The following is a 16891-nucleotide window of genomic DNA, read 5'->3' on the forward strand; positions in this document are numbered from 1 at the left end:
AGTCTTTAAACAATGCCTATGAATTATCTGCAAACGACATTCCAGCTGTCTTCACATAGCAACAAATTTTATCCCTTCAACGTTATTCTATATTTCACATGATTAAATCTAATAATCTAATTTTTCTTTTAATTCTACTAAATTATAAACATGCAAAGATGTGCAGATTCACTATAAAATATAATGATCACTTCTGATACAAAATCCTTTTGACAATCCTTTAAGAGCTTCCTGCAAGCTATAAATATGCCTTGTTCAGGCCTGCGTGGATTTTGTTTTTCTATTGTAGTCTCCAATGAGTCTTCTTCTTTGTCAGCCGTCTTTCCACTGCTGTCTTCTAAAAAAATTCAATGAATTATAATTAAGAATGAAAAAAATAAAATCTTCAAACCATCCTGCATGTGGGACATAATAGGTTAAAACAAATATACTATGATATGCCCATTTCAAAGATGGACAACGATAACTACTCAAAACCCCGAGTATCACTTTTCCTGTTTTAATTTTTTTTTGTTTTTATATTATGTAATAACCTTTTTATCAAGTTTTAATACTTGCTGTAGTATGTCATCTTGAAAAAGGCAGATTGTATATGTTGGTTTGATTTTTTTTATTTGTACACCATCTCCAACTTTATTTGTCTTTTTTAGTCAGATAACTGCAGTTCGGAGCATTCGTCCGGTATATTTGGGAGATTCCTCCGCCGCGACGACCACCGCTCCAAAGGTCTAAAGATAAAGAAAACCTCTCCGCCCCTCCACCCTAACAAGACCCAAGTACTGAGTGCCGCACCGCCTGGCAACTCTGTGTCCAGCGAGGGAGGCTCTTCCTGCTGCCTGGACGAGGGAACCGGCAACCCTCAAAAGCCACTCATCGCCAAACTGAGAGCCGGAGTCAGAATACAGAATGCTGTCGGGGTGCCCAATGCCATGGAAAATACAGGTACATATTCATTTCCCTTTTGTTCTGCATGTAAATATTGTCAATGCTATCAATTTTCAAAGTCATCAACTGATAACGTTCCTGCGAGTTATTATGCTTTATAGTTGGCACCTCTCACTGACTTTTCAGAAACATTGCAGCGTTGGTGGACACTTCAATGTGATCCGATACATCGACAAGAAGTGCTAAGAACTGTTATTAAGATTATTTGTGACCTGTTTTTCCTTGTCAATTTTATTTAACCACTTAACATATTTTTTTATATTTCCAGAATTTTTAGAGAATTTAAAACAAAAGCAGAGGGCTCGATTAAAAGATACGATGAACACCACCAACGGTCAACCCACAATTAATGGACAAGATCATCAAAAGGGCAAAGAGAACAATGTCCATGGCAAAATTAGCCAGATTCCACCTTATGAAGAGAGAAGTGGGACACAAAATCAAACCTCCAGTGCACTACCCATAGCGGCAACTCGAGTGACCCCGACTCTACCCGCACTTTTAATTACAAAACCATCTCCAGCACCGAGACTCTCCCTTGGCCAAGGAAGCCCAACCAAGACCAGCAATCTCCAACCGATTCTAGCAAAAAGTGATGACTCCGAAAACTACAAGAACAATATAGATTTCTCTCCTTCGCATAGTGGGTTCAACACTTTAGAGAACACGGTAATCGAAAATAATAATTTAGACATTACAGTCTCTAAAGGTAACTACACAATCGAAAGCGACTTGAAAAATGGACCCGTAAAATATCACGGCAATCTTACGCAGGATTACTTGAATAGTTCCACCACGAGTGGCAGTGATCACTTCATGCGAGCCTGCGACATTCTAAATTCTAGTTTTCACAGTACGAGTAGTTCGTGTGAAAACGAACCATTTAGAAACCGCATCAGTGATCCCCCTCCACTTCCCCCAAAACCCAAAGTTCTGCCGATCAAGCCTCCCAACTGGGGACATAACCTCACATCGAGTGATGATGCTGTCGTCACCATGCGAATGCAAGAAGTTAATCTTCCAGAAATAGCCCAAAAGGATGCGCCGGACCGAACTAAGCGAACAGTTTATCTAGACCAACCCAGTAGTAGTTTTGTTTAATCCGCATTAATAACATATCATTATACTAACAATATTATTCCATCATTTAGCGGTTAATTTTGTACATATTACTGTATTATCTTATAGAATATCATGCTTCAGTTGTCTGCACCTTGATGTTTTGTGAAGGTCTACTTTAAATTTATATTATAAAATACGTACATACTTGCAATATTGATTTAATATGAGCCATATAAAAATCAATGATTAAAATTCATTGCAAATATTTTATTTTTATATAAAATACTGTTCAGAAAGCCGTGTATTATTTAAAAATTAATGTTTTTATATATAAAGCATTAAGTTAATGTAAAATTCAGCATTTGAATTTTATTTTTAATGTGCAACAGCTTTTTTTCTTTTTTCATATAAATATGTGAGTGGATAGTAATGAATCTACTCCCAACCCGACTGAAACAGGAACTTTAGTGTGGAAGTATTTAAATTGAGTATTGTAATATTATAAAGTATTAATGTAAATAAATTATTTTTGTTTTTTTTTCATCGTTTTTGTATTCTTTTATGTATGTATCGCTAGTGTATTTATATATATGTATTAGTGTTCATTAACACAAAAATATGTGCCTGACATTTTTATATAGCTTTTTGTGATTTCGAAATTGGTTTTTCTACACTTAGTAAGTATTTATAATTTAGGCAAATAATACTATTTATATTTATACAAATCACTTATAAAATAAATAATTATTTTTATCCATGACTTTTTTTTATCCAAATCCATTCCTTTAATAAAAAGAATTGTTTAACAAAAAAAATGCACAGCAGATTACCAAAGGAATTATCAGGAGATTACTTCAGATTATCAAAGGAGCCAGGGAAATAAAAAAAGTAGAATTCATAAATGAAAAATCTGAGGAAAAAAAATCCTGTCAGTTCTTAAAGAAGTTACCTGTTTTATCTCGTAAGCAACACCTCCAGATATGATGGAAATGGGGGCAGGAAGATACACATTCCTAAATCAATTCAAACCCTTATCTGCACCCCAATGATGCATAGGGCACTGCATTATATAAACACGGTGTTATCTTGATCGTTAACACACGAAGGAAAGGTGATCAGCCCTCCGCTTCAGGTATCAGTCCAGGGTAGTATTGAATAAATATTACAGTGAAAAACTCACTTATATTCATTTGACCCCCCCTGGTAATCGAACCCGGGACCTCCAGAATGGTATCTGAGCGTGCTGACCATTACACTACGGAGGCAGACATAAAAATCATCATCAGCGTATCCTCCTGCCCTTTGTAAGAAAGTGCCCCGTCGCTAATGCCAAGTTACCTACAGTAAGTCAGTCAAATCGGCCAAAATACACCATATGACTATTCATATATTCTTCTCCGTCTTAATCCTCATTGCTGAGGGTTGTGACCCTTGCAGAAGCAATGATTCTTCTCCAGTTATCCCTTGACTGCGCTGCACGTAGCGCTCCAACCACTGAGGTGCCTGCTGCTGCCTTAATTTGATCGGTCCATCGTGTGGGGATCTTCCTCTCCCTCTCTTTCCCACCAGGCTACCGATCACAACTAGTCGTTCCAGGCTATCCTCTATTCATATATAATTTTTCTCAAAATAGCACCCTTTTGATAATAATAATTTGTATGTTTAATAATGCCCAATTCATAGGCTGTTTTCGTAACAAATCACCTCAAGTTCGTTTTACAATTCACAATTATCTTATTAACAATTTATGTATTAAGATTAGTTCTACATAATCAGACACACGAAGGGTTCGTACTTGAAAGTTTCATGTTGCGAGAATGGTGTACACATTACGACAGTCGCTAGTCATTTAAATTCTGAAAATAAAATTCAAAGATTGCTTAACACCGATGATATAGCAATTACAGACTTCTAAGAAACTATAGATGAGTTGTACCTCGGCTATCCAAACTCATTCATTTTGGACAGCCGAGGTACAGCTCAGCTATAATTCAGACATTTTATTTTGTAGTATGTTTTTATTGCACTTTTGTTAAGTACCTAGATTCTACTTAGTCCAAAAATGCAAAAAAAAACTGAAAATGCAAAAAAGTAGATTCTACTTATTCCAAAAATGCAAAAAAAAATGTCCCTTACTGTGTTTTGAGTTTGGACAGCCAACCTGTGTTGTGCGGTTAATTATACTAACTGTCGGATTAGAGTCTCACAAGGGAATCAAAAACAAACTTAATAAAACAGTTTAGATAGTATAATACTTTAATAAATTCATGTAATGAAATATTTATATATTTAAATCCCTAAAAAAATACATCCTAAGCAATGGCTGGAGCTGGTTTATCATCTGGACTTGGTGGTAATTCCTTTACAATTCCAGCCTCTTTGTCTTTAGCAATTTGCGAAAGTCCAACTTCTATTTGTTCTTCGCTGCGGATGAAGGTGGTGGCAGATGGGGGAGGCGGAGGCATCCAATCGGGAATAACTTTAGCATGCATCCTCCAAACCCCGTACAAGTTCGCTAAATGCTTCTCAAACACAACATACTCCAACACGTCTTTGGCTAATATTTCACTTCCGTGCATGAGTCTTCCGAACCTGTCGTAAATTGCCAATTGCTGTTGAGTGTGAAATCTAACTGTAACTTGCCCGAATAAATTTTCATTAGTAACAACGTGGGTACAACGCGCGTGTACGACTCTCGGGGGCTCTAAGGATTTAAGGAACTTCCAATGGATTGTTTTATCTAAAGTGTTATATCTCAACTCAGGATAGCACTTATCGGTGACGAATTCTCTTAGTTTTAATTTCTCTTTCGAAGCGAGGTAAGTATGAGCTTGAATATATATATCTTGAGCAGCCACGGCAAATTTGGTTGGATTAAAATCATCCTCAAAAGATTTTATCTTGCGAACTGCCATCATGGATTTCGATTTCTTCTCAAGTAATTGCAATTTCTGCTTAGCACCTCCACCGGTGACTATGGACAACTTGCCATCTCCTTCTGGAGGTACATAAGGCTCGAAAACCTGACCTGTACTAGATATAAAGAAACTCCTTTCTATCCACGGTCGAGGGGGGAGTAGACCATGGGATTTCATACGCCGGCGAATTTGCTCAGGGGTTAAATCTTCCGTCTTTTCATTATAATCGGGTAGATCTACTTTAATCACCTTTTCGGTACGAAGCCTTTTAAATTCTGGTTTCCAATGCTTCGAGAATCGAACCGATTCATGCTGAGTTAAAGTTTGGATCGTGGGGCACAGCAAACATAAATGCGGACACTAAAAATAAAATGCAAAATTGAGTTATATTCGGTGTTCAATTTTTTCTGACATCTATTTGATTGAAATAAAAATACCAAAAATTACCTTAATAAAATTGACATAAGAACGGCATGCCACAGATGCTGCCATTTTTAAAAAATAATAATAGGATAGACCAGAGACTATTTGATTATATACTAGTAGACAATACACAGAGGTAAAGGAAATATTTGAGTAGGTACTTAATAGCTTTTATCTATGGATACTATAATCCAATTTTTTATGGCTTTTCACCGTAAACCAAATCTCTGCGTTGTATTATAATGAAATCAAAATTGACAGAAATGATAAGTTAACAATTTTGCTCTTTGGATTTTATTTCAAAAGATTATTTACTTTCATTGTTTCTATCTGCTCGTGAAAGAGGATTGCGTGCTACCAAGCCTCCAACAACTAAGGCCAAATTTAATGCACTGGTAAGATCATTTTACTCATGGGATTTGTTGAAGCTGATCGAAGTGTATAACGCATTAGTTATGTGTCTGAAATGCACAGCTTTTAATTTTGTATTAACGGAATTAAGTGACTAAATACAGAAATTCTTCATCTCGCTAAAGCGGCTAATGCTGATTGCAGTCGAATCATTTTATTGTTTGTAGAGGTTTTATATACTGTTAAAATAATCGACTCTAGGTGCTACAAATGTATTTAGGAATTGACAAGCATCCCCAAGTGCTATAATCATTTATGCTTTTCTCCTTTATTATCTACTATTATTCCTCCTAATTTTCCTTTCCCATATAGCAGTTTTGTCCTTTACTGGCGTCACTTCTATTTTATCCAATATATTTTACTTCTTTATCTTAATATAATAATAATAATAGTAAATATCAATAGCGTGGGACAAATAATGGGCACAGAAAGGGCAGACGAAGAAAATGGTTAAATAAGTAAGTACTTAAAGCGACAAACAAAAAGTATTATTTTATTTGTACTGGTAGCATAAAAGCACTACGTACATCAACTTAAAAACTTTTAAAGATTGTTTAATTTTTTTACGTTTTATTTTTACATAAATAATTTTGCTGGTTTCTTTTTTATTTAGCATGAATTTTATTTTTACAGATACATACAATACATTGCATTTTAATACGAAGTTGACATACACTTCAACTTAGAAAATAATGTGTATTCTTGTAATTTTACTCTTTTTTTTAATAAATATTTCAGTCTTTCATTGTTTTCAAAACAAAACCCTTGTTCATATTTTCGGCAAAATTTTATATATGGATTTTCACGTACTTAAAATAATTAAAAACTGCAATTCAACTTCATAATTGTATACACTTTTTTGACTACCGCCGGATATCCGCAAGCATAACACGTTGTTCCTCTCCCCACACCGCGTAGTACATCTTGAACTCTCTGGAAAGGAGTTGACTGCTCCTCCTTAACCTGTTACATCGTGAGTATTCTATTTATATTAACTCCGAATGTTTATTATTACACACCATGTTTTATAAAATATACTTATACCTCGAAATAAACTGACATACCTTGGTACTTCCACCGATGCTAACCGCTGCCAACCAATTTTGTCAGGGGACATGCTTGGGCCTTCGGCGTTAAAATGTGATTCATCCCTACATTAACTCACTATTTCTTCATGATTATCTTTGTAGGTTTGTTTTTATACCAATTACTTATTTTTTGGTACTTATGACTAACATGTGACCATCATCGTGGCAAGGCGTGCAAAATATTTGAATCCGGACAATGACCCTGAACATCTCGCATTTTCTATATTCGCCAGTGTATTAGTCGCAAATATTTATGTACGCCTTTTGTTTCAGTAATATATTGTATGAGTCAGAAAACAGAAAAACCAATATTGTCAGGTCAACGCATCAAGACCAGAAAAAGAGGTAAGATTTTTGACCTTTGGTTACTTCCATTTGTCATGCTTTCACCAACTGTCCGTTATATGTACGTCAGATTTACATTAAATTGTAATTCGTTCTATAAATTACCTCGGGTATTTTATTTAACTTTTATGGGATAAAATTGTTCCAATTTGCCCAAATTACATTAAATTCACCTTCAAACCTTTTCTCAAAACTATGAAAGGCAATAAGTTCGATATTCATACTAGAATTATAGTTTGGTTTAAGTAGGTAACCTCAAATTTCTTTAGCAAGTTACAAATACAATACATACTCGGGCCTTGTGCTGTCACTTTTATATCATATAAGGTTAGATATCTGTAACCACTTTAAATGCTATATAACTTTTAACATTGACATTAATGTCTGTAAATAGATTTATATTTTACTTGCTGGACGGAATCACCATTTGGTATTATAACGCTTTTAGGTCTAGAAATAAACTCAATAAAAACGTATAAGTACTTAATTTGAAATTTGAGTTGGATTTTTAACTACCGTTTTGCATGTTAAGTCGTTTATCTATATTATTTTTATCATTTTTATATTGTTTAGGTTAGGTTAGGTAGTATTGAGTTAAGTATTTACGAGTAACTGCTAAACAGCATTTTTTAATGAATTATATTGTTTATTACACCTGCCGTGATCCATTGTACAATCAACATACATAGGGTTGAGAATAAGGACAATAATAAGATTTAAATATTTTAGTGTTGTTGAGCACTTAGAACTTATCTTGCATATTATTAACACATTGTAGTCGGGTGTTTCGAACAATAGACTCTAGCCTATAGCGGACGTTTTTCGCGATTAGCGTAAAAATATATCGCTTTCTTAAAATTGACACAATTTCTAAACCAAATAATATTTTCGGTTGAAATTTTCAAAGAAATCATATATGACATTTGATCATCAAAAATAAATTATAATCATAATTTTTAATTAAGTATTCCATATTTCACAATTTTAGAAGCATTGTAAACTCTAAAAATTAGTCTTCCCCTCCGAGGTATCATTCCCTATACAATGCTAATATATTCAAATAATAAAATACCAAACAGTAAACAAAACAGTGCGAGCGGTATTAAAAATAGTCCAATAGTCCAAACTAAACTGGGGATTGAGATCGCATAAAAATTTAGATTTCTGGGGATGCCTTTACAAGCGACACACTAGACAATCCAGACAAGACATCTCAAATAACGTCAACAGACTGTCGCCTAGCGCCCAGGTAGCAGATTACCCTTCAACGCATTTTATTTCACGCTGATGACAAACCCGTATATTGCCGTTTCCCGCCGATAACCGACAGTCGACAAAAACGGCATTTGCCGTGTCCCGCAGTTGTCCACGAAAAACGGCAAATGCCGTGTCCCGCCGACAACGTGTTAAACCTTGTCAAATTGAAAAACCAATATAATTATATATTGAAACATCAAGATATATCAAAGCTAAGCTTATTTTGTTGTAAATGACTGCAATTAATACTAATCCATGAAAACACATCATATAAAATATCAAAATAATATTCCATATTGATTGGACATGTGATTTTAATCTGCTTTTTTTTTTTGACCAGATGAAAAGGAAAAGTATGACCCGACGGGCTTCCGCGACCTCGTCATCGCGGGGCTGGATAAGGCGGGCCATGATCCTGAAGCCATCTTCAAGTTCTTAGATGCCTTTGGGTCCAAGCAGGACTACCGTCGCTATGGGGAGGCGCTATTTGATATACTCATAGCCGGAGGACTGCTCGGTAAATCTCCAATCTGTTCACATCACCTAAACGAATGACACATCTTCCTCATTACAGTTCTTCTAATGATGATAACAAGGCTAGAGTCCTGACCTCATGACGACACAACCTTATCGTTCGTTTAATTCTGAAATTCTGTAATCTCCTTTTGAATTCTGACTAGTTCTAGACCGCTTTTTAATGGTCTTTGTCTCTCTGCAGTTCCGGGCGGCTCTATATCTCTAGATGGAGAGAAACCACACACTGACACCTGCATATTCTGCTCAAGTTCAGATATGGAGGCTATGCGGAATTTCGAACAGGTAACGAGATAAACTACCCTCAAAATTAATCTTAATATGTACAAAATTAACCACTCAACAGTCAAATTTTTGTGAGAAAATTTACCCATGCAAGAAATCGTCTTCAACAAGTCGAAACAAGACTGCCTGAACATTGCTCGGGTTAGTCAATAAAAACAAATACATATATATTTGGCTCAGGCAAATCAATACCGAGAAGTCTGAATACGATTTTCCCGAGCAGCACTCGGGCTCATCATAACACTGGAAACTTTTTGCCTGAGTCAGACTCAGGCAAAACTGGGAATTGGTTGATATCATTACTGTCCGAACGAATCTGAATCTACTACTGTCGAATTTCTTTATTAGCTACTCGGCGTTTTCAGTGCTGCCTTTGGCATTTCCAATATTTTTTTCTCAAATTACCGATAATGGTTTGTCTTTTCAAATGTATTCTTTATTAATAAGCATCTTTCAAAATATGTGCACTTAATTAGAACTGGTTTGACGTTTCAATTGTTAAATCAGCGTTGGAAAGTGCAAAATTAATTATGAGACAATCCTACTGATGATGACCCAATGAATTCATTGGTTCCTAACGTTTCAAACATTATTTATTATATCTAAATGGGAGACTTAGTACCAAATGTATATGGACATAATTTTGAAATAATTTTTTTGTCTTATTTCAGGTATTTATTAAAATGATGAGGCGATACAAATATTTAGAAAAAATGTTTGAAGATGAAATGAAGAAGGTCCTCGTATTTATTAAGGGATTTGATCTCGAACAGAGGATTAAACTCGCCAGAATGACTGCCTTATGGATTGGTAATTACAGTATTATTAAATTTAATCTTTGATGCATATTCGATAGGTGTAAATTAACACTCTCGTTACAACGGGCACTTAATTAGAACTGGTTTAATATTTTGATTATGGGATCAGTGTTGGAAAGTGCGAAATTAAATATGTAACAATCCTACTGGTGGTGATTTTGTGAATCCATCGGTTCCTAACGTTTCATACAATCTATCATGTATAATACCTTCATTTCTGGTGTTATGTAATTGCGATATTAATATTACCATATTGTTTTAGGAAATGGATCAGTACCCCCTTCGGTTCTGCTTGTTTTAATAAACGAACATTTGATAAAGGACAATATGGCTCTAGATTTCATCATAGAGGTATTTACCACTTACAAGCAGGAGAAGGGAATGTCCAGTTTAACAACTGCTCTGAAAAGGGGACAGATTGAAGGACGGTAAGATTGTTTGTAAAATTTTATATATTTTTTAATTACTTAATATGTATTCTGTTTAATTTTAAAATGCAAATACATATTGAATTTGATCACAGTGTTATTCACATTTGTTACTGGTATTTAAAATGCCGTAATGTATTTTGAAATTACCGAGAAAAGTTAACATTATCTTACACTTCACTATTAGAATGGGTGTAAACATTTATATAGATTGCTAATTTTAACCTAGGGATTATTTTTCTATGTATAGTTTTGGTTATTTTCAACCAAAATTGTGTATTTATTACACATTTTATGATGCACAGAGATGTTGTAAATATTAACACTTAGAATATATGCATTAGTGTTCGTTCTGTATATTGTTTGCATTTTGACTGTATACCAAAATGTTTAAAAATCCTTTTTATACTAATTTATAATGTATGTATATATTATTTACAATAATACTGTATATATTTTCCCCATGGTACATTTATCCTCTCTGGTAATTATAAAATACATTGAGTCATATCACTGGGGATATATTAACTTTGCTCCTATACTGGCGTTCATTTCCCCTTGAAATGAATGTTATCAAGAACGCGCTGACAATAAAATATTAAATAATCTTCAAAATTGTTTATTCAGTTCAGTTAGACTCGCACAAACACCTAACCAAACATAGAAAGATTACTTTATCATCGCAAGAGGTGCGACTGTGTGAATTAGATTACCTAATAAATTAATAACTAAATATAGTTTCACGCATTGCTTTTTTTTCTCCAATATATTGGTAGATATTTAGTATTTTTTTTTTTTTGTAAAAATGTAAATAATTGCGTAGGTTGATGGAGTTTGTTCCGGCCAACAAACGGACGGAGGAATACTTCATCAATCTGTTCTCGGAAAAGGAGTTGGGAGACGTGGTCCGGCTACACAAGGCTCAGGCCAGCCAGGAAGCACGCCGTGATCTCACGCAGGTAGAAACCGCTAACCTATTTATTGTTTACATATGAAACTATAGGTAATCCCTGTTGCTATATTCGCTATGTCCATTCATTTCGGAAAGAAATTCATTCTGATTTAGATACAAATACACCATTGATTATGTTATTGAATTTTTATTATTTAGAATTTGCATATGGGTTTTAGTGTACAATATATACTTGTTGAAATTGAGCCAAATTCCTAATTTTATATTTGAGACTAGTGTTTTTTTATTGGTACATTGATAAAATTGTAACCTTGTAACGACAGATTACTTTATCAATTAAGTGCCCCGGAAGCACTCAATAATATTATCAATGTTTATGTCGTTTCTACATCACTGATCCATATCAATAAGCAACAAAAAGTTGTAAAAGTAAAAGAAAATATCAATAAGCAACAAGGAGTTATAAAATAATAGAAAATATCGATAAGCAACCAAAAGTTACAATGCAATAGAAAATATCAATAAGCAATTAAAAGTGACAAGGTAATTGTCATTTTAGGATGTTAGTTTGGGCACTTAATTAGAACTGGTTTTGTATATCGATTGTAAAGTCAGTGTTGGAAAGTGCAATAGTAATATTTGAACAATCCTACTGGTGATAACCCTCTGAAGTCACTGGTTCCTAACGTTCCTTACATTTACACTTGTCAAACTACGAGTCATTTTTGGCTATACATATTCTATTTTTAATCTCATTCTTTTGTATAGGTCCTGATTGATGACTTAGCTGATAATAAACCTCTTCGAGAAACAATAACAGACCTCAAGGAGATGGCACAAAAGTGCAACATTCCTGAACACGAAATAGTGTCCGTGGTAAGTTGATAAATATTTATCATCGAAATATTTATGCGTAAAGTTTTCATATTGAAATGATGAAACCGATGACGAGACTGAGTGGTCTACTGTAGCACGAAACCATTATTTAGATGAGTACTTCATCTTTTTACTGGTCAAGTGCAGATGCAGCATTCCATCGTTGATGATTTGGCAATCTGATCAATCTTAAACTTTTTGAAAAATCCTTGGGTTAAAAAAAATAATGACAGCGGTGTAGTATTCAAAACATTTTCATTCTAGATTATTTGCTTTTAAAATTGCATTGCAATCAAATTCTTATTATTTACTTTTAAGTTATGTTCTTTAAATTTATGACATGCTGATGGTGTTATAATAATAACAAAAAATTCTCAGTAAAAGTGTGTAAATAAATAAAATTACATACACTAAATTTTCTTCGTAACGATATGATTACGTACTTACTTTTATGCATTCCAATTTTTTTTTCTACTGACATAACTTTTTTATTATTACGCTTATTTTAGACATTCTTTCGCCTAAAAATATATTTACACCGTATTTGTCATGTAGAGTCATTAGCTTGTTTATCGAGAGACAAGTCTGGTGTTTAATTCTTACCTGTGAAAATAAAAAAATGGCATCTTGGACCATTAGACTTAGCTTGCTCATGAGTGTGACTTTTAGCAAACATAAAAATTGAAAATGAACACAAGGTTTACTAACTAACTAACTTCTTAGTTAGTTAGTAAACCTTGTAGGCAGAGAGAATCCAACGCCACACCACTCTGTCTTTGCAAACATTCTTCGCCTCTTCTACATTCACACATATCCGACGATTATTACGACTCCTGACCCGGTCGCTTTCAAGTATTTGACATACCTGATTGTGCCAGGTTTTCCACAAGGTTAAAATTAAATATAAACCCACTTTGGTAGTATAATTGAGGATAGAGATTGACATAGACTGGTGCGTGTCTGTGCAGATCTGGACGACAGTGATGTCGGAGACGGAGTGGAACAAGAAGGAGGAGCTGGTGGCGGAGCAGGCAGTGAAGCATCTGCGCGCGCTCACGCCACTCCTCGCCGCCTTCTGCAGCCAGCCACGCTCGCAGCTGCAGCTGCTCCTGAAGGTCCAGGAGTTCTGCTACCAGAACATGAACTTCATGAAAGCCTTCCAGAAGATTGTCGTGTTGCTTTACAAGAGTAAGTCCATTTCTGATAGCGTACTAAGTTTCAAACTCTTCAATTCCAACAATGTTCAATTTAATTATGCCATCATTTGCAAATTATACAACTTCGGTCAAAATAAAAAATTACAAATATTAACACACTATCTGCGGGAAGGATAATTTTACCTTTTCACTCGACTCATCGTAAATTGCGTGTAAGTTATTTTTACGCATGACTTTTGCGGCATCTTTTGATCTCATATCGATGTATACAGAATGGTTAAATCTTATCACTTCTTTTCAGAGACGTTTATCTCTATCATGAGCGCAAATCCGCCCGCAGATAGTGTGTTAACACATTGTTGTCGGGCGGTTTTTTCATCAACCCCCACCCTAATTAGTATGCTTATTAGGGTCGTATACTAATCACAAGTAACTGCAAACCCAATTTCGATATGTACAAAGTTTATTTGGCATCTCGCGCTCTACCAAAAGTAAGCAAATAAACACTTATAAGCATCTTCCGCTGTCTACAACAGCATGTAAAAGATGCTTTTGAGCGTTTCCCGCAAACAATGTGTTAATCTAGGTCTGACCTTATCGGACTATGTATGTAATAATGTTATGTTTTAGTAATTCATTCCATTTTCAATTCAAACCCTTATCCGCACCCCAATGGTGCATAGGGCACTGCATTATAAAAACCCAGTGTTATCTTGATCGTCAACACAAGAATTGGTGATCAGCCCTCCGCTTCAGGTACCAACCATTCCAGGGTAATATTGAATAAATATTAGAGTGAAAAAATCACTTATATTTATGTGACCTCCAGAACGGTAGCCGAGTGTGCTGACCATTACACTACGGAGGCGGACAAGTAATCACATCATGAAAAAAATTATAACATTTTCATTCATATTTACATAATTTACTACATTGCCTACATAACTAAATTTCCACATTTGAGGAATATTCCTGTATTTTTTTTATACCGTTTATTTTTAATACATATTGTTCCTTTGTGTTCTAACTACAGCAGTAGCGAAAATGCCACTACATAAATCGTAATTGTCTTCAGTGTAATTATATTATTACAGTGTAATAACCCGTTTGTTTGATAAATTCTTTATCAAACAAACTAAATTTTGTAAACAAATGGAATAAAATATTTTACTTTAAAATTCATTTTTATTACCAGCGTTCTCTTATTTTTACCAGAAACACATTTAGTTTGATTTAATTTTTATGTGCACTTAATTAGAACTGGTTTGACGTTTCGATTGTTATATCAGCGTTGGAAAGTGCAAAATTAATTATGGAACAATCCTACTGATGATTACCCCATGAATTCATTGGTTCCTAACGTTTCAAACATTTTTTTTACACACTCAAATATTCTTTTATTTACATATATGTATTTACGTAAGTACTAAGGTTGTTTATTTTGATTTCCAGCTGATGTAGTATCGGAGGAGGTCATACTAAAGTGGTATAAGGAGGATCATTCTGCCAAAGGCAAGATGATGTTTGTCGAACAAATGAAGAAATTTGTCGAGTGGCTCCAGAATGCCGAAGAAGGTAATTTGCAACTTTCAATTCTATTATTAATGTGTTATATGAATTTATTCAATACCGAATATTGGTATCTTATTTGGATATGGGGGGGGGGATTTATTCAACAATTTACCTATTAGGTCAGGTTAGGAGTCGAAATAATCTGCAGGTATGTATGAGGAGATGCATGAACGTGGAAGAGGGGAAGAATGTTTGCAAAGATAGAGTGGTGTGGCGTTCTATTCTCTCTACCCACCCCTGCGACAAAGCAGCATGATTATTAGTTATTTATTTGGTAATTTATTTGCCTATTTCATTACAGTAATTGCAATGGAATCTCGTTTATATGAACAAGGATACTTGAAATATTATCAATTTTTTTTTTTAAATAAAGTATACGTAAGTGTTTTTTTATGTTTAAAAAAACCTAACACGCAATTTAAACAGATTTCTAAATAATTGTCGATTTTTTTTCACAATTCTTATCCTGTCAAATATACTTCATCTTTCTTATAGTTGAGCTGTTTTAGTAGAAAATAATTTGATATCTGCAGAAGGTTTACACCTGATTTTACAAGAACAAAGTATAAATTTGAAAAAAATCCAAATGTACTAGATAAAGAAAAACTTAACAATAATTTTATTCCCTTTTGTTAGTTTGCCAACTAAAAAAAATCTTCTATAACATGCTAAATGGTTTTTTTCGTTTGTTTTAAATACCAATTTGGGATATTTTTTTATTGATCTTGGTTGTCATTAAGGAAGTTCTTATGATGAGACGATGACGAGACTGAGCCTTCTACAATGTTTCCTGAACAATAAGTTTGATAAGTTTTTTGTCTGCTAATTGTTAAGGTCACTTTTGTAATTGGCGAGTATGATTTACGGCCTCTGAAGTATATTGAAAATTAATATGTACACGAACGATTCGCTTTTTTCCAAATATAGTTTCTTACATTACCTTGCTTTGAATTGTTTCAGAATCTGAGAGTGGAGAAGAAGAGGATTGACAACCTTATCTGAGGATCTTGATACACACCGCATATTCTCGCTATTTATTTAATTATTTTTTTCTCCCAATAAATTTATATTATTTTTTTATAATAAAACATTACTGCCGAACCTCGAATTTTCATAAATCATATAAAATTCCACATGTTTTGTTCACAAATTCTGCTTAATGAATTTTTGAACAAGTTTAACTTAAAATGATGTAATGTTTTACATTGAATATTTTTATATCTGATAAACAGTATTATACTTTTTTGGGAGTACTTTGTTACTATCTTCCAATACCCCATTCGTTATTAAGTACAATTTTTCTGCAGCGTTAATATTACGGCCGACTCTTCGGAGCGTACTGTGTCTCTCTCGGGTTGTATCAGATTTGAAATTTTTATCATGTTTCCAAACTATAATATAGAAAGAAAGACTCAATCTATCATCACAAGTACACGGTGTTGGTTGACTGTTAACAACATGTACCATAATTATATTATTAAATACAATTATTTCACCATTTTTATAATAAAGTCATTCGACAAATAAATCGGAAATACCTTCTGACATTTTGTTTCTTTTATTTTTTCTCCACCCCTTTTATTTTTATCCTGCATGGACAATTTTGGTAAAACATGTTTTTTTTTTCCATCATGTTTTATGTGAAATGTCACTGGAAGATCAGAGTGGACTATGATTAAACATACAACACGTATTATAGTTGTCGCATCCACAACTACCAAGAGAAATGGGCGAACTGGATATTGTCTGTTGGTGATGATGCTACAGTTTTCTTTGTGCCTTTTATTGTAACGGTGACCATGTCACTGATACCTATATACAAAAATTATGACTTTCCTGTACTCTGGATGGTTGACTAA

The 16891-nt window shown here is 34.1% G+C and overlaps 3 protein-coding genes across 3 annotated transcripts in view; 2 read left to right on the plus strand and 1 right to left on the minus strand.

Moving 5' to 3' along the window:
* The window catches only part of loco (regulator of G protein signaling family member locomotion defects), an 87082-nt gene extending 84343 nt beyond the window's left edge, over window positions 1-2739 (plus strand). The window contains exons 10-11 of the mRNA XM_088278095.1: window positions 651-942; window positions 1214-2739. Coding sequence (XP_088134221.1) covers window positions 651-942; window positions 1214-2046 — 1125 coding nt within the window. The 3' untranslated portion in view covers window positions 2047-2739. The remainder of the gene's footprint in view (window positions 1-650; window positions 943-1213) is intronic.
* A 1506-nt stretch (window positions 2740-4245) lies between these two features.
* On the minus strand, window positions 4246-5440 carry mRpL45 (mitochondrial ribosomal protein L45). Its single transcript, XM_088278102.1, has 2 exons — window positions 5373-5440; window positions 4246-5285 (listed from the first exon to the last, which is right to left on the minus strand). Exons 1-2 carry the CDS (start codon window positions 5415-5417, stop codon window positions 4320-4322), a joined length of 1011 nt encoding a protein of 336 aa, XP_088134228.1. The 5' UTR covers window positions 5418-5440; the 3' UTR covers window positions 4246-4319.
* Window positions 5441-6673: 1233 nt separating this feature from the next.
* On the plus strand, window positions 6674-16577 carry kra (basic leucine zipper and W2 domain-containing protein kra). Its single transcript, XM_088278101.1, has 11 exons — window positions 6674-6732; window positions 7121-7192; window positions 8790-8966; window positions 9168-9268; window positions 9940-10078; window positions 10349-10514; window positions 11338-11473; window positions 12196-12303; window positions 13272-13491; window positions 14913-15035; window positions 15993-16577. Exons 2-11 carry the CDS (start codon window positions 7132-7134, stop codon window positions 16019-16021), a joined length of 1260 nt encoding a protein of 419 aa, XP_088134227.1. The 5' UTR covers window positions 6674-6732; window positions 7121-7131; the 3' UTR covers window positions 16022-16577.
* The last annotated feature ends 314 nt before the right edge of the window (window positions 16578-16891 follow it).

Source organism: Brachycentrus maculatus, unplaced genomic scaffold (genome assembly GCF_059751285.1).
Source record: "Brachycentrus maculatus isolate JH-2025_06_01 unplaced genomic scaffold, ASM5975128v1 h1tg000055l, whole genome shotgun sequence".
NCBI classification, from domain to species: domain Eukaryota; kingdom Metazoa; phylum Arthropoda; class Insecta; order Trichoptera; family Brachycentridae; genus Brachycentrus; species Brachycentrus maculatus.

Coding starts and splice junctions, on each gene's coding strand:
- mRpL45 (XM_088278102.1), bottom strand. CDS start 5,417: ATGGCAGCATCTGTGGCATGCCGTTCTTATGTCAATTTTATTAAG. Junction 5,286..5,372: donor CTTATGTCAATTTTATTAAG/GTAATTTTTGGT, acceptor TTTTATTTTTAG/TGTCCGCATTTATGTTTGCT.
- kra (XM_088278101.1), top strand. CDS start 7,132: ATGAGTCAGAAAACAGAAAAACCAATATTGTCAGGTCAACGCATCAAG. Junction 11,474..12,195: donor CACGCCGTGATCTCACGCAG/GTAGAAACCGCT, acceptor TCTTTTGTATAG/GTCCTGATTGATGACTTAGC. Junction 12,304..13,271: donor AACACGAAATAGTGTCCGTG/GTAAGTTGATAA, acceptor GTGTCTGTGCAG/ATCTGGACGACAGTGATGTC.